Source organism: Amborella trichopoda, chromosome 3 (genome assembly GCF_054954075.1).
Source record: "Amborella trichopoda isolate Santa Cruz 75 chromosome 3, AtrichopodaSantaCruz75HAP2 v2.0, whole genome shotgun sequence".
Taxonomy (NCBI): domain Eukaryota; kingdom Viridiplantae; phylum Streptophyta; class Magnoliopsida; order Amborellales; family Amborellaceae; genus Amborella; species Amborella trichopoda.
Genome location: NC_142338.1, coordinates 59,265,913 through 59,284,783, shown reverse-complemented (window position 1 = coordinate 59,284,783; position 18,871 = coordinate 59,265,913). Strand labels below are relative to the sequence as shown.

General features: G+C 37.6%; 1 protein-coding gene across 5 annotated transcripts; it reads right to left on the bottom strand.

Annotated features, from left to right (window-relative positions):
- Positions 1-1,605: 1,605 nt before the first annotated feature.
- On the bottom strand, positions 1,606-18,649 carry LOC18421388 (Major facilitator superfamily protein). 5 transcript variants are annotated; one of them, XR_016051992.1, is made up of 10 exons: positions 18,312-18,649; positions 17,234-17,496; positions 13,635-13,699; positions 13,382-13,544; positions 12,282-12,430; positions 11,920-12,174; positions 3,941-4,083; positions 3,757-3,849; positions 2,276-2,601; positions 1,606-1,983 (listed from the first exon to the last, which is right to left on the bottom strand). XR_016051992.1 is itself a non-coding variant. In XM_088861804.1 (10 exons), exons 4-9 carry the CDS (start codon positions 13,460-13,462, stop codon positions 2,284-2,286), a joined length of 1,065 nt encoding a protein of 354 aa, XP_088717930.1. In that variant the 5' UTR covers positions 13,463-13,544; positions 13,635-13,719; positions 17,234-17,496; positions 18,312-18,649; the 3' UTR covers positions 1,606-1,983; positions 2,276-2,283. The 5 variants fall into 5 exon arrangements, 3 of the variants coding, with proteins under 3 accessions (XP_088717930.1, XP_006826249.2, XP_088717929.1); XM_088861804.1 differs by having other exon boundaries at positions 3,941-4,109; positions 13,635-13,719; XM_006826186.4 differs by having other exon boundaries at positions 3,941-4,109.
- Between the last annotated feature and the right edge of the window lie 222 nt (positions 18,650-18,871).

Genomic DNA, 18,871 nt, shown 5'->3' with positions numbered 1-18,871 from the left:
TTTTTGAAAATTTGTTATTTTTTTTTTTAATCCATATTATTCAAAGAGAAAATGAGAGAGATGATGATTTTGAGGCCACCCTATCCCAGCCATATTATTCACATATCGAGTCCCAACAGCAACAGTGTAGGGATGAGCATAAAATACTGTAAATTAAATGCTGAATGACGGTTCATGCAGGGAAAGAACATATCAATATTCGCATATTCATTCAAAAACATGAAAATTCTTAATGAAGTACCCTCATTTTTTATTGAATTCTTAAAAAACAATATTTATAATGAATTTTAATAATTTTTTCGAATTTTTTTTAAGCTTTATTATGACCGATTCACCCGATTCCCGATCCGAATCGCCGATTCGCCGGTCCGGATCCGTTTTTTGGAAGCCCGATCCGGATCACCGATCCATTTTTTAAACCATTGGATATAACCCTACAGAGTGAACTATGTAAATCATGTGTTGTTGTCGTGTGTTTTTTAAGTTTGCTTTATTTCTCACATTCGATTTATAGTTGTATTCATCTACTTCGTATATAGTCAATCATGTACACGAACTTGGGTGGGATCCCAACGTTTGGGATTCCCAATTCCGCAAGCTAAGTGTTATGAGAACCCTACATCACACACGCACAAAATGATTTCACGCTCCATCAAGGCCACACTTCGAGGGCTACTTAACTACTCTCTTTCTCTCTCTCTCATACACATCCTAAAAAGTCCACTATATATGTGCATCAACCTCTTTGTAACTGTATATATCAACTACCACAAAAATGCAATTTATAGGTTTAATTTAGAAAGAGGAACACCACCATGAATAAGCACGACGAGCGGCCCGAAACAACGGACATGGGAACCAGCTTCAGTTTGACACGCCAATGGTATTGGATCCTCAGCATGTCATTGTAACATGGATTGCGATAAGGATATATGCCATCTCCCTGAGCCCCCTCACATCCATAATTAGGGCAAAAACTTTTTGGTACTATAAATGCTCAAAAAAGGGAAGAGTTTGTCATGTTCTCGCATTAAAGAATGCAGATGGCCTTTGGACCTTCGAGAATGAATGCCAACGCATCCCACCAATGACCCCAAGATGAATGCATCATACATACATACTTACTGGTAAGTATAACATGTGTCAATGCACTGGAATACAATGCTCGTATGTGCATAGAAAGTATGCATGCATATATTCAACATATGGGTACATGCACATGTTGAGACCTTGGTCATGGTGAGGGCATAGAAAGTATGCATGCATATATTCAACATATGGGTACATGCACATGTTGAGACCTTGGTCATGGTGAGGGCCTCCGAGACATAACACATGGACAATGGATGTGGTGGGGCCTACCATGTGGAATGGCAAATCATCATGCAAAAAAACATATCAAAGAGAGGGGGTGCCCTGTATGGACTTGAGGTGGGGGCCTCTCTCATACTTGTTGCCAAACCAAGATTTTCCTTTATTTTCTGATTTATGGTATTTACTAGAGAAAGAGGGTAAGCCAGCATTAGAAACATCCAATCGGAAATTGCCACGTGTACCGGGAAAGCAAACCAATGAGAACTTGCCATGCACATAAGGTGCTCTCCATTTATTTTTTGTTTTCTCCTTTCTTTATTTGAAGTGGAAGGTACGATTTTGTCTTTGGGAGCAAAAAACAAGCAGCCCATGTATGAGAATATTCTCATGTTTATAAAATGAAAGTGAGGTCAGGTCCAAGAAGTGGAACAATGAGAAAGGTAGGTGTGATTTGTTTGATGAGTGCACAAGAATCATTTGGTATCCATCACCTGTTATCAGTGCACTCGAGATGGTATATGAGACACTTGTCCTGTGCTCATGCCTGATTTTGAGCTTCAAGGGGCATCATATTCGAAGGCGGCGACTGTGATTGTCAAGAGATTGGAGACCGTTCTAGCAGGGCTGCAACTTGCCATAGCTAAGTCCACAGGAATCGCATTCATGCCCCTGAAAATCGACCCAAAGACTTCTGAGAGAGAGAGAGACCCCATGGGTGGGGTTTGCATGAAAGAATGTTTGTGTTTGTGCAAATATGACGGGAGAGAGAGAAAACTTGCCCATGTACAGTCATTGGAGATTTTGCATGTGAAAATTCACGGTCATGACAAAGACAGAGTTCATGGACATTCAATCATGAGATTGAGTGAGAGAATATTCAAGGTGGTGCATGCATAAGAGGGAGACAGAGAGAGAAAGAAAGACGAGAGACTGCAATTAAGCAAACTAGACACTGTTTTACCTGTCTGCTTAGTTTGCCTTTGGATCCTCTATGTTGCCAAGAGAATTTTCACCGCTACCTGATGAGGCAGCATCCGCATCATCATTGGGTAGGAGCCCAAGGAGAGGTAGAGGAAGCAAGGAGCTCAGGTTGCAAAGAACTATCAACATTGGAAGGTTTGAGAAGCTATCCTTTGTGATCCCAAAAAGTTGAGTGAGAACAGCACCAATAAGGCCCCCAGCTACGCTGCCTCCATTGGAGATGGACATCAGAGTGGCAAAAAGAGTGGCTTCCATACCTTGTGGACATAATCTTGCAGCTAATACCAGTACTGGCATGAATGATGCCTGCAAAAAATTTGCAGGAACTCATGAGTCGCATACAAAGTCTACTGATTATCAGCCATCAGGAGAAAAAAAAAGAAACAATGAGTTTTAATACCCATATATGTGTGTGTGTATATATATATTAGAGAAATGGATCATATAGTTCAAGGAAGCTTAAAATAAAATAAAAAAACTACCACATAAGTTGCAGACTTTAGGTCCAATCATTTCAAATTAAAAAATAAAATAAAAATAAAAACACAAGCACCAGGCATTAATCAGGGATCCGCATGACCAGAGTTAGAATATAAATTTCACAGTTAAAATATAAATTTCGCAGTGATTTGACTTGATTCTATCATACTTCTAACTATAAATATTTAGATTATGGCCTGTAATAATGGTGATCCCAGACTCCACGATCCCAGGTTTTCTGTGTGTTAAGTGATTGCCACCTTTAATGCCAGAATATGCACCCAACGGTAAAGATCTAATGCTTTTAAACACAAGTAGTGGTCAGAAACTGTTAATCATGCTAAGGCTCACATACAGTTAAACAAATATTATACCAGAAACACAAACTAGTGGCAAGCAACATATTGAAGAAGCACTGTCGGCTTTAAGAAGTTCACTTTTCTCTTCGTAGAACACAATACACACACACCCCCCCCCCCCCCCCCCCCCCCCCAACAAAAAACACCTCCCTTCCTTGAAAAATCTCTCTCTCTCTCTCATTACACCAGTACACCACCTCCCCACTACCACCACTACACTACTCACTCCACGACCACCACCACCACTTAGCCACACCACACGGCCTCCACCAACACCACAACCTAGCCAACACCATCACTACCGCACTGGCTGCCACCACATTGCTCTTCCACCATAACCACCACCACCATCACACCTCATAATAACAAATTGGAATTCAATTGAAGAAATCAAACACCCCTAAGAAGAAAATGATAATTGACCAAATTGCCATTTGGCCAATTACAAAAAGAAAAAGAGCATTTAACAAAAAATTGAAATCAAACAGTCATAACTTTCATGGAAAAGCCCAATTTGAACCAGAGAAGTGTTTTTAATTAGAAATTAGAAACTGCAGCTTTAGAACTTAGGTGAAAAAACCCATAAAACTTATCTCATATGACAAATAATTCAGAACTTTACCTGACTGAGAACAGTTAGAATCAAAGAATCTCCAATAGCAAACCACTCATCATTGATACCCAACTGTCGATTTAGTCCAGTAACAAGCAATACCTGAGCATTTCAAAATAATTAAGAAAAAGTGAACTTAAGAAAAGAAGTGCAAGCTAGGATGCCACAAGTCCAAACATTTCACTACAGATACCTGTGTCATCCCAAGACCTGCACCTATAATGGTTGTCCAGAAAAAGATCTTTCTCAAGGGAATGTTTTTGAGCAATCCATTATAAAGAGCAACACCCAGAAGGGACGCCACCGAAGTTACAAGCTTGACTCGACCTAAGAATTCTGGAGTGAAACCAAGTTTGTTTGTGCTGAAAACATTATGGTGAGCAATTCATGTTGACTACTAAAAATAGAGGAAGGACAAAATACAAAAAAACTTAAGACAGAAAAAATGAACAAACTGGAGCAACTAATAGATACCATTAAGAGAAGTATATAATTCTCAAGCCACATTAAAGCCCAACAAAAGAACAAGAAGTCAACTACGAAGCTATGAAAGGTGATTAATGAAAACAGGTTCTACAAATTTCTTAGCACAATTATAAATCCAGACTGCAACCTCTTCGCTTCCTCAGCATATACAGATTCCTGCAGTACCTCTATAGTTCATGCATTAAAAATGGTAAGTGATGTACGCATAAGCATTACACAGTGTATCATTTCTCGTAAGAAGGGTACCACAAGTGACTAACTATTGGAGGCGTACATTCAGATGCATGGAATCACCCAAAGAGGAGGGCTAAGAATTCTCATTCCTGGTTATGCGTCCAACTCACTCCATTATGACCACAAAAAAATTTCTACCTCCTCAACAGCACATAAATGACTCCCTCTCCATTTATTTTCTGATTATGACACCAAAACAAAGAAGCACAGAAAAAAAAAAAAAAAGGCACATTTCTGGTCAACTGTGCACCCCTGCCATTGCTGTCTCCCTTGTCATCCCACCTCTCCAGCAACCAACTCCATGCTAAGAACAAAAGTGTGAGCTGAGGACAAGGATGTAACTTTCATAATATTCATTCGTATGTATATGAGCAGTCTCTGAAAGGGTAGTCAGGTAATATGACCAACCCCAATTCATTTGTACGTGTGTGCATATGTATGTGTGTGTGTGTGCGTGTAGATATACACACCAGAATTCTATCGACATGTCTCGCTCAAAAACAAATTGAAACTCCCTCAAAAACCAAAAGCTTCCTCTTTAAAAAGAAATTTAAGCTCCCTCAAAATCTCTCTCTTCACTACTCTTGAAACCCTATTCTTGCACCTCTATATTTCCCTCCACCAAAAAAAAAGAAAAAAGAAACTAAAACTCTTTCTACTTCTCTTTCTCAAAAACCTAATAAAAACTCTCTATTTCCTAATCTTTAAACCCCAATCTTGCAACTTCTATAAACCCATCATTCTTGTCTCAAGTCATTTCAAACAAACTTGATGCTACTAATTTCCAGGATTGGAAAAGACAAATCACCCCGTTTAATTGAGCACATGATCTTATGGGACATCTTGATGGATAAGATCCTATGCCGTTGGAATACCTTGTGAAGAAATAATGAGAATAGTGACAGCAAGGAACAAGATAAGAGTATGGTGACAGCATGAACATGGCAATACAAAATACAAACTGTCTCAAGGATTAAGAATGGTCAAACTTTGGTTGCATACATCACCTCCACGGTTGACAAGAAGTGTTGCTTCAACCACACGATAGTTGCACTGCCTTGGAACTATGGGAGCATTACACACAAGTCCACACTTACGTTTACAATACCATCCATGGCCCGGTCTTCACCAATGAGTATCTTAACAAGATTATGGTACTCATGAACCAGCTGGCTGTTATCGTAAATTCTGGGTACAGGATAAGGTAATGCAAACATTACTTGGACCTGACCAGAATTCACATGCTTATCACTTTGGTCACCACACGTTTTCCATCACCCTCTTTTGATGAACTCATACCTTTATTATTTGAGCATGAAGCAATGTTTTCCTCTTCCAAGTCACATCTCAAAAAGGACATGCCATCAGAACGAAAATTATTGAATCTTTCGTAAGGGAAATCTCATGTCCACGACCATGCAAGGAACAATTGAGGATAGGAATAGGGACATCAACGTGTAGCGGCTGGTCACGGACTTTTCCTCATCCTCCTCCAGCAAATTTCCAACCTACTGCAAGTGAAGTTGCCATCAAACCATGCAGCAGGAATGTACTAGTGTATCAGCTTCTTGTCCACATTACGACGTGTTTCATCCTCTAACCATGGCCAGCATGAAACCCTAACTGCTATGTCACAACTTAATGTGCAGCCTCTTTTTAATGAGGATGGGATCCTGGATACTCAGACAGCAAATCATGTCCTAGGTGATGTGGATAAGCTATCTAATTTATCCCCTTGTTGAGGAAAAGGTATTGTAGTTATCAGTGATATTAGGATCCACCCTATCACACGCATAGGAGATGCATCCATTTGTTTTGGATGATTACTCTTTTCTTGTACCTCATATCAAATGTAATCTGATTTGTGTCACAAATTGCTGATCAGTCAAATCCTTACATTACCTTTTCTCTATTGTCTGTTTTTATGAAGGACCTTCACTCGAACAGTACATGCAATGAAGGGAAGAAACATGGGAATCTCTATGTAATGAGTGAAACTTGAGATCCTCAAAGTTCTTTTTGGTGTTAAAGTGTTGACTTCTCCAATAAGGGGCTAATTTGTGAAATCGCTGCTTTGGTTTATTGTCATTTTGGTTTACTTGATAATCTACATGTAGGACTATTGTCATCCTTGTAAAAGTCCTCAAATGAAAATTCTTTCTGCCCAAGTTGTCGAGTATGTAAGAGTCCCAATGTCAATGTCAAAACATGTTTTCTTGAAAAATCATTCATATCCGAAAGTGATGGTGGGTGAATACAGTTCCGATGTCTTTACCAAATTTCTCCTCAATAACAAGATAACTACACCAAAAGTCTTTCCTACACACACCTGCACAAATGGTATTGCCAAACGAAAACACAAGCATATCGGCAAAATTACCCTCTTCATGATGCATTTGTGTGGATTGAGAGCCGGCCTATGGACGAGGTGTATCCTAGGTCTGTTATTCTTGATTAACTGGATACTATCCAAGGCACTTGGGGGGGATAGTCCATTTTTGCAAACATGAAGTCCATCGTGATTATTCATGTTTAAGAACTTTTGGATGCATATATTATGTCCATATTGACAACCTTCAATGCAACAAATTGCCCTGAAAGCTGAAATTTGCATGTCAATGGGCTATGACGAGCACCATGAAGGCTATAGATGTTCAGCTCCAGAGCCAACAGGATACATGTATTTAGGCATGCTGTTTTCGATGATAAGTCATTTCATGTGAATGGCCTCCCACGTGATGAACCCAACATATTGCAAGAAGCATTCTTTGACGTCTTTCCTCATACCGAACTGGATAGACAGCACTGTCATCGTGGGAAGCAATCAACCTCCCTGTGCTATTTATCCATCAATCATCTCTAACCCAAACATGACATCCACTAAACATGTTCATCTAGCCAAGCACATGACTGACACATGAAATGTCACTACTTCCCTAGCACAATCTGCACCTCCAAGATCATGAGAGCTTCCCACATCAACAGCATTCTTCTGTTCCCATCAGCAACATCATTGTCAAAACCTTTTCCCAACTAATTGGGGTCGGCTGCACGAGTCTCGGTCCGTCATTCTGCTCTATTAAGGGTCATACCCTCAGTGAGGCTATAAGCCCCCATATCTTATCTTACTACTTCCAACCATGTCCTTTTGGGCCTACCCCTTATCTTTTTTTAGCCTTCCACTTGAACTAACTCGCACTTCCTAATAGGTGTTGTATTGGGTTTGCGCCACACATGGCCGTCCCATCTAAGTCTACTCTCTCATCTTATCGCCTATTGGTGCCACACCTAAAGTTTTCCAAATTTATTCATTTTGAATTCTATCCTTTCCTGTCTTGCCACTCATCCATCTCAACATCCTCATCTCCGCTACAATCATTCTATGAGTATATTGGTTTTTGACTACCTAATATTCGGCCCCATAGAGCGAAGCTAGTCTCACAATTGTCCTATAGAACTTGCCCTTCAGCTTCATTGGTATGAGGCGATCAAATAAAATTCCGGTTGCACATCTCAGCTTCGCTCACCCAGCTCTAATTCTTTTGGTATTTTTTGGCCGTCAATCTTTACTACTTCCTCGTCTCTACTCCTTGTATTACTAAACTTGCATTCCCCATTAGCATACATGTCATTATTGTTCCAGTGTCATCAGCTAGAACTCTTCTCCTAGTTTGCATGTGCAAATATTGGTCATCTGGTCCCAATAGTGATCCATTTCCCAATAGCCTGTGGCCGCATCCTGATACCCCGCAACAAACGCCACCTATCACCTATCAATCCAGGGTGGCATGGCACTTACACCTTCTAGTGTGGCTCTTATGGATCACACATGACCACCTTCTTCTTCAGGCATTGCAGCAACTACTTCTGCCTAACCTTCCTGTGATTAAGTTTCTCCTATCCCACCTCGACGACCCACACGTGGCACATGGGAAGTTGTTGATAGGCCAACCCATAAAAATTGTGATTGGTTCTAGATGGGTGTATAGATCAAATACAAAGCTAATGGGAGCATAGAACAGGTCAACGCAACAATTTGGCCAAGGGATGCACACAGGAGCATAGTCTAATTAACTGTATCATTTTATCATTGTTGTGACCTATGGATGGCATCTATAACAACTTGATATTAAAAATGCTTTTCTCTATGGTGACCTAGAGGATGAAGTTTATACAGAGCAGCCACCAAGATATTAGGGAGGAGATAGACAGACTAAGGTTCTTTGGCTTAAGAAGGCAATACATGGGTTGAAGCAAACCTGTCACACATGGTGACTTTCACATATTCTAAAACGTGATCCAGTTATATGGATTTATCAGTGGTCTAGTCAATTATTCATTTGCTTACGATATTACGGCCTACATGTTAGTTTATTATATGTTAGTTTCTTATCACAAATTGTTCTCCTCTCACATTGAGAATGCAATGAAACTTGATGCATGAAATTTGAGAAAAAAGTAAAAACAGCAAGAATTTCTAACCAAACATAAGCACTAACTTGGAGAACCCTAGGGTTTCCTCCTAATTCAAGCTAGGGTTCCAAAAAACTAAGTTTTTCTTTCTCTTTCAATTCTGAAAATCACGTGGAATAGCCTCTACGACTCCCACACACCTCTTAAATAGTCTCTATTTACTGTTCAAAGGACATTAATTGTCCATATAAATAAGAAATTGACCCTCCATGTGATAAGTTAAGCAAAAAAGCCCATAATGACCTTTGTCTAACTTAAAATGACTCAAACAATCCCAATTAAATGCAACTTAAAAATAAACACCCTAACTTCAAATAAAATGCCTAGAAAGTTCCTAACTGCTCCAGCAACAAAAGTAATTAATTGACATCATATATTAAAATTTTAAATGAAAATGAGAGGCAATAAAAGGTAAAAAGAAAACAGATCCAACATGAAATTCAGTTTAATATAATATGAAAACGGAGACGTTAAGAAACATCAATATCAATAAAAATAAAAGAAATACAAATACATTACATAAATTGACATTAAATATTAAAATTTTAAATCAAAATCAGAAGCAATAAAAGATAAAAAGATATCCAATTATAGCATAGGAACAATAAATCCAAATTTATAAGAATTGAATGAGGGATATGGGAAAAGAAATACCATTCAAGTCCAATTATAGATAAAAGCCCTTTACATGATAAAATCAAGGGGAGAGTCACACGAAAACAGTGCTATGGATTTTCACACAACTAATTTCATGTTCCAAATTCAATGGTTCTATCAGACCTTATATTACCAACTATGCCCATTTTTGCAATGGGGAATCGAGACGATCATAGCTGGCCCAATACCCATCTTGATATTCTGCAACTTCAGAGAATCATAGACATTCTCAGAGGACTTAAAACCAATCGAGTATTCTCAGAGAAAACTACAGATACCTCTAACCAATTTAGAAATACGCCATGCGAGTTTTATCAAATAAAGAAAAGCGGAAACTATTTTGGTTTAGTTTCGACAAAAACATGTATTTCTGGCTTTTTTAATCGAAAGTGAATGCATTTTCATTATCCATCCCTCATACTTTAGTTCTCAGTATTGCCATTGCACCAAGTCATTTGAGAAAAAAATCACCTGGGCAAACTACAACTTCTCAAGAGGGAAATTGCGAGTTTTCAACGAAAGAACTAAGACCAAATATAGATTACCACATACATGAGGTAAACGTTTCTGAAACTTCTATAGCAAACTTACAACGAGAAGGCAATATTTAGTGAAGGTAAAAGAAACAAAATATAACCCAAATACACTGCATGTCATGCTGACAAATCCTGTATCGAGAATGTCCAAAACCGGTTAAGATTAGACAAAAAAATCCCAACAGAACTCTCAATGAAGCAAGACCATAAAATCCTTTGCAGCAAAATACCAGTAAGGTGTGTCTCATACACCAAAGTGAATAGAAAATAAGATATTACAATATTGTTTACCATCCATTAAAATATTTATGTGAGTTATGAATTCAAGCATACCTCTAACTGAATTTCTTGTGGGCAATATTATGTACATTGATGTATTGATTTTACTTTTTTATTTTTTTCCCTCTTTATAGATCATCACAAGGAACGATGCATCATTTTCAATCTTTCAAATCAGTAAGAAATGATTAGAAATGATATCCCATTTAAATGACTCAACACCAGGCACTCCAAAAAAGGAAGGCATTTGTTATAACTCTACTATTACTTTGTGATGTAGGAAAAAAAGGCTTGGCGCCTACAATGCTGTCGGCGTCTTGGTTGGCATAGATGGAAAATTTACTATGGGAGAATGTACTATCACAGGAGAGTCAAGTACCAGTTTATAGTACTCTTGAAGAGTTAGTTTGTGCGAATTTCTATTTGTCGGGTCTCCTACCCTGGCTGGGGAAAAGAGACCATGTGGATAACCAAAATGGGCAGATTCAGAAGAAGCGGAAATGGATTTCTTTCCAATACTGGTAGGACAAGAGTTGACTTTATTATTTTTAAAATAAAAGAAGAAAGTACCAGTTTATAGTACTCTTGAAGCGTTGAAGAGTTAGTGTGTGGATTTTTATTTGTCGGGTCTCCTACCTGGCTGGGGAAAAGAGACCACGTGGATAACCAAAACGGGAATGTTAACTTTCTCTCAAAAAAAAAAAATTAAAGGAAGAGAAAGCAGAAAAAATTCAAGATGATATAGATCAACCCACACTTCATGCACCAAACATCTTACACATGCTATCACTATAAAGAAATCAAATTCAATGCAGCAACTCACAAGTCACAACCCCCTGCTTTTTCCTCTCAAGTCACTAGCTGCTATGCTCTTCTCACAGCTCACTGTGCTATCATCGAAATCCCTGTCATCAATTGATCACTCAACTTCTATCTAGCTCCGGCATTAACCTCTATCAGCCCACTATATTGCATTATGACAATTCTAGAGCAGTACATACGGCTAGCAAGCCTTTGAACCATGCCCACACAAAGCACATCGAAAATTGTCACTTCATCCAAGAGAAAGTTCTTTGTGGTGCCCTCCAAGTAACAAGTTATCAAGACACACAAGGTGGCTCTAGGGTAACATGGATGTTAACTACATCATCCCCCATAAGGAGAGAACTTCTGCCCTCTGCATTAATTTATTTGCTCTTTTATTATTCTTTATACATGTGTATTCTAGAACCTAAGTGCTTCTGCCATTTTTCCACTTCTCCTACATTTCATATTTTGCTTTGCACATATGTGGGCTATATAACATAATCACATTTCAAAAACCACCTCATTCAAAGAGGACAGATTGCACAAATTACCACTTACAAATGGAAAAGAAAAAAAAAAGACATTTACAAACACCTAACTGTTAACACTTGTCTACCCTTTCAGAAATTAAACTGATCCAAGCAGCAATATATCATTATAAAATTCAACAATAAAGAGGCCCTACATAAAAGCAACTTACATAAAGAAGAACATGGCAGAATCAGACTGTGGAGTTGCTTGCCATAAAAATACAAATAAGGTGGGCAAAAATATGTTGGGTTGTTTGACTGTGACCCACAACTGTAAGATGTGCTGTCTCGAGTTCTCCACTAAGCCTTGAACTGATTGAGAAACACTATGACCTCTTAAAGTGTCATATTGAGGCTGTTCTTTGACAAGAACAGCCACCGCAGATGTCATAAGAGGAAGAAATGACGTGATTCCAAAAACAAACCTACACATTCATCAGAAGATATCAACACTGATGGGCTGCGTCAATAAAATATTTAAACATCCACAAGTAATAACCGAATAGTTAACAGTCAAATTTTACTACCGTACCTTACACCATATTCATCCACAAGTGAGCCACTAAAATATGCACTCACAATACCACCGAAAGCAGAAAATCCCCAGCATAAAGATTGAAGAGATCCAGATGTATTTTGTGACTCACCCCGAGCCCTTTCCACCACCATTGAATCTACAACCTATAACATAAGCCTCAGCATTGTATGCTACAATCCCTTTTTTCTTATTGATAGTCATAAATCATAAAAAAGAGAAGGTTCCCAAAATATATTGCAGTTATTACAGTGCCACAGATTCCAATAACTACATATCAAAGAGAATAAGGTCCCCTACAACACAGAATCAATCAAAAAATGCTCCCAACTCCATTAATCTCTGCAATATTACCAGGAAAATGTTAAAAAATGCATGTAAAGACATTTCCAGCCTATGACGTCATGTCTGGAGTAGATACCAAGAATATAATCAATCCAGAGAAATTTTGTTTTTTTGTTATATATCAGATTAAACTAGTTTTCCTCTCACATAGGCATATGAATAACCATCAGCTTTGTGCAATTATGTTCTTTTAGGTATTAGAAAAGCTAGTCATGTCATATATTCTTTTAGAAACCTCCCCAAAGGCTCATACCTCATGTTCGCACATACCCATGTCCAATAGAAAACTATCCTCATTTCTCAAGCATGTCGTTTTCGACAAAATGAAGCTGAGAATGAGTTTTTCTAGATCAAAGAATACCTTGGTTGTTTTAATTTTTAAACTTAGATTTAACTTAGAGGATTTATATAGTACCGATACAACCTACAGTATCCATGTTCTCATGAAATTTTTGAGACATACTTCATTTAATATTTTAAATAACAACAACAGAATCATCATCACAGTTCATAGAGATGACAATGATGATCACCCCAATCGTGTGGCAGCATGCAGAAACTGCAAAAAAAGAGAGGAGATAACTGCTACTTTTAGGGTGGTTGAATTCATGCCAAAAATACACATAAGCTATATGTTGCAAAAGAACAATATAACAATGTATGCAAGGATAACAAAACAACAGAAACAGCAGAAGTAAAATTTCAAAAGTATGACATTGAAATAAAATGGAAAAATTCCTTCTAGCACTTACAACATCCGCAAAGGCAACTGAAAGAGAGCCAAGAAGAATACATAAAGCAGCATTATATTTACTGTTCACCAAAGTTGCCATCAAGCCCCATGAAACTGCCCCTAGAAGCCCGGAAAGAACAAGATATGACCTCCTTCGGTAACCAAAAAGTGCATAGGAGTCACTGCCACAGCAGGAACTCACATAAGAATATAAACATAAGGTTATAATATTCAAAGAAAATTGGAAAGAGACAACAAAACCAAACTCAGACCTGATAAAACCATAAATAGGTTTAATAAGCCACGGAAATGCTGATACACCAGATATCACCGCTGTCTAAACTAACCATACATCAGCTGTAAGGGTATTAAATCTTATCTTTTATATCTATTGTGAGAAATAAAAAAAAATAAAAAAATTGAATTGCTCAAATGCCACACATTCCATTCCCATAATATATGGAAAACTGCAAAGAAGTCAAATCTGTATTCAAGACTTATAGAGATATTTGTACTCGAAATTTTTGAACAACAAAGAAGGAAATATGCCAATATATAAGACAAATAAAATTACAGAATTATTGAGAGGTAGTAAATCATATGTTGTCCTGAAGTACAGCTACAATGTCTTAAAGCAGCAATCAGTACAAATTACAAATGATACTAAATAATTTTCATATACTGCTAAACTTCTAACAATAAAGAATAGGGGATAAAGTTATTGACCATTAAAATGAAAAAAATCGAAAAAAAAAAAAAAAAGAAGAAGAAAGGGTACTGTATACTATAAGATTGTACCTTTGGTACATGAAAGTCACATTCACCGCTAGCTGTCAGATATGACATCTACAAGTGTGCCACAAAGTTCAAGAAATTTTTTCAGCCTTTGAGCTTGGTCAATGCCACACCCTTAGCCACTGATTTCACATCAACGGATAAAGGTGATTGTGACCTTCATGTGCCAAAAGAAAATTAGCTACTTTCTAAAAAATAAAATGCCGCCATGATATTTGAGGCAAATGCTAAAATTAGATAGAATTTATCACCATTTAAAGCAGTTACCAGCCTTCAAGCATTTCTACAAGAAACTTATCGAAAAAACAGTTACCAGTGTTAAACCATGCTTATAGGCATCCTTTCTGCCCACTAGCATTGGGCGCATCACTCATGATGTGATGCGCCAGCATATACAGGTGATGCATGCATATGCAGGCACGTAGGCTTTCTCCACATTTATAGCCTAGAGCGATGCGCTCCAGACCGCATATTGCATTAGCATTTAAAAAAAATGTTCTAAACCAAAGTTAAAGCAGACTTGAGCATCAAAAACACATTAACTTTTTTCCTTATTTGGATTCTTTTACTATTATTGATTGTGTGGGATCGTGGGTGCTCCCATGGCACTCCCTAACTACTGAACTTGGGCAAGCAATGATCCTATAATCTGCTCCCAACGATTACGGTCTCAGTAGGGAGACAAAAAAAGGAAATTTTATGGAATGCCATAGTATTTTTTGTTTAAATGTTTAGCATTCAACTGCATCAAAATCCTCTCTATTTCTTCTCTCTGTGTTTCATTTTTCTGGGGAACTTTTTTTCACTATCCACCTGTTAACTTTATAAAGCATGGTGCAAAACATAAGCAGTAAGACATACACACGCTTATAAAATACTATAATATTTTAAACATAGGTAGTTTCTTGGAACTTCCAAACTAGGAAACTTATAACAGGCAATTATTTTCCATTCACCTCCTACACACAACTTGGGTTTGCAAATTATTACTCATAAAACCTTTTATGGTTATTTTATTTTATCGCAATGTATTTTGACGTTATTTTCAGGACCAATCCCCATTGCTCTTCCATCATGTCCATATTAGTTAATTAAAAAAAATGAATGGGTCAAGGGCAGATGGAGATTTATTGACTTCTTTCGCCATTAAATGTCATGCCTTAATTGCTCAATAGCTTCATCTTAACTGTAGCAATATGTCATTACCCCAACAAATCATGGATTCATGGTTCTTCAAAAAGTTTACCATCAGACCAAAGGCTCCAAAATTATCAAGTAGATAAGAGTTTCAAAATTTTGAACAAGATAGAACTCCAACGTATCAACTACATAAAGCAAGATTCTGACCAGAATGTCTTATCACTCTATGCCAACAGTAGATGATGATGCCTCCCTATCTTTTTCCTCAAAAAGATGCAAAGGATAAGCTGAATTTCTCTGACCTTTCTACCATCATCTTCTGCATATTACATTTGGTAACATTGCTCCCTCCATAACTAGGAAAGTGGAAGATAAGATGCAAGAAGCATCCCTTTAACCATTATCATCATCATCTGAGCCTTATGCCAACTATTGGGGTCGGTTACACGAATCATGTTCCGCTATTCCGCTCTATCAAGGGTCATACCCTCAATCAGACAATACGACACATATCTCTCATCACTACTTCCATGTCTTTTTGAGCATTCCCCTTTAACCAATCAATAGAACTGCTAGGAATTAAATACAGAAGTTTGGAAGCACTGTTGTACCACTGAATTCTAAGCACACAAAGCCCCTGATCGTCCACCTCAAATGCTTCCCTGATCGTCCACCTCAAATGCTTCTTTTTTAGTCACATGACATATTAAAAGTATTACGCCTTAAAATTTCACTAGAACGTCTTCTAGCCCAAGTTATAAAGAAAATGTTTTTAATGCGTCCAACAACATGGATAAAGAACCAAATGGTAATTCGATTTAACCACATACAAATGCCCCAATTTTTTTTCGAAGTCTCATTTCACACATTAAATTATCTCTCACATAGACAATTAATTCAAGATTCTCAGTAGTATGGCATGATCATCTATTGACAATGGTTCTTTCAGAGCATGATTCAATATTCTAACAATGCTTGGTCGCAATAGGCAGTGGCTTTCCCAATTCTTATTGTTCGTTCTGGTTGAAAGATGTCGAATTTTTCTCTAAACTCGCCAAATAATTTTATGTGCCTAAATTAAAATAAAACATTCCCCTATATAAGAAAAAGAACAAACACACTTAATCAATGTGCTCCTTTTCTGTCTTCAGAAAAACATGTTCTGAAAAAAGCTCATCATGAACCTATATAAAAAAAGAACAAACACACTTAATCAATGTGATCTTTTTCTGTCTTCAGAAAAACATGTTCTGAAAAAAGCTCATTATGAAGATTCAAAATAAGAGATCTGGTTGTACACATTTATGAGCACACTCGAGACCCTATTATGACATAGTATAACATCCATATCCTTGGTGGCTAGGCCTTCCTCTTGAAAAACTATAAAAACCAATGCCAGTGTATTCGATCTTCCGATATAACATCCATGTCTCCGCAAACCAGTGGATGCCCCTCTCTAATCCATGTGGATGTTTAGGGACCAGCATATGTGTCTTCTTTAAGTGATAGTGGATAACATGAAAGTTTCACTGACAATCATGTTAGAGCTTCAAATGTTGACGTTTCAATTGTTTCGCAAGATGGTTGTTCTTAATTTTGAAAACTAAGAAGTCTTTACATTCAATCGCGGCAAGTTCATTTCAAATGAATTTCAATACATTTAGTATGAATTAGAAATATCACCCATCAAATACTCTTATGAACATTCCAGGTACTCAGACTTATGAAAATAAACCAACTAAAAGATCAACCATAAAAAACAGTTTCCAAAAAAACAACAAGGACTACACAAATTTCCTATTCTACATCTTATTTAACCACCTAAATGCTACCTACTGTACTGAATCGTGTGGTCATCATATTCACACTAACAAATATAACATACAACACATATATTGCTTACAAATGAATAACAGATTGAACAGAAAGTGCTCACCTCAGCAGGATCAAGATGAAGGTCATCTTTTAAATAGAAACTCACAGCAAGCCTGGAAAGGCCTAATACTCCTTGTACAAAATACACCATGGCAATTGCAATGGTTTCTGGGGTCATATCAACCCCAAAACATTTTATAGTGCCCATCACATATCTGGCTTTGCGCGGAACACTCTCACCATGGGAGTACGATTTCCCTTCTATATCTTTCTTTGATGACTCCCTCTTTCCCATAACCATCTGGTCCCTTGATGTTGTTGCACCTGCATCAACATAAATTTGAATTAAGCAGTATTCAGCTATTAGAAAACAGCAAATGCAACTAAAATGGTCAGTACAATAAAGAGGAAGCAAGTAGCCTTGTTGTGGAACCTGACAACAATGGTCACAAATTTCTTGCAAAATCACCCCGATATCAGTAAACAATCACAGAGAAGAATTCCATAATTAGCCACGGTTTCTATAATTATCCAAACACCACAAAATTAATTTTCACTAATTGCTGAAAGAGAAAATGTTTCCACAATTATCCGAAGCCCATAACGGTAACATGAAGAATTGCACGCACGCTTGCATGCGCACACACACACACACAGATTAGTGTTAATTGGATACTACATGAGGCTTCCTAAGTTTCAGATATGACGCACGAAGTAAAATGACGCAAAGGTTTCTCACAAAACAAAGAAGCAGATTGCTGCAAAATTACACGGATAATATTCAAGCGATAACAATGAGCGCTGCACATAATTAATCGATAGATAGATAGATAGATAGAGAGAGAGAGAGAGAGAGAGAGAGAGAGAGAGAGATTGTTCGCCAATCATCCAGACCCAATAAAAATATTGGTAAAAAATGTGTGCACTAGGGAGAGAGAGAGAAAGAGATTAACAGACAGATATAAATTTTAACTGGATACCACAAACAATGTGTACCCAATACCCACGAAGAAACTCAAACTAAACCATGCCAAGGCACGAAAACAACAAAAACATCAAAACCCTAATTCCACCAAACAATAAAAAGTTCCATTCCCTATACATCACAATAACAAACCCAAATCCTAATACCATCTCACCAGTTCCCGGAAATTCAGCAGATTCCTGCAAGCTCCTTTTCGCTTCACCAGCATCCGATCTAAAAGAGGCAACAAGCATCTGAATATCAATCGGTGAAGACATCTTATTTTGCAACCATTTAGAGCGAAATTTGAGCACAGATCCGCCGCGGAATTCCCCGGAAAACCAGTACTTGCCGGAAAATGAAGGATTCCGACGTTCGTAATCAGAAAAGCATATAAAAGGGAAACGACATGCGAGGAATGGACAAATGAAGTGGCAGGATAAAGCCATTAACGATAGGAGGGACGACTTACTGTGATTTTAAAAAAGAAGCTTAGAACCTCCAAATCCTGCGGCCTAAAATGGAGGGCAATAAAATAAAGGGAAAATTCCGCGCCGTCTATTTTTATATGGTAGACCCAAGGTTTTTAAATTAAAGATATGTTTGAGGCAATGGATTAAAAAGCGGATCGGTGACACGGATCGGGCACCTCAAAAACCGATTTGGATCGGTGACTGAGTTTAGAAATAATGTCTTTAACACATTTGTTTAAGTTAAAAAATAAGTTTAAAGTGA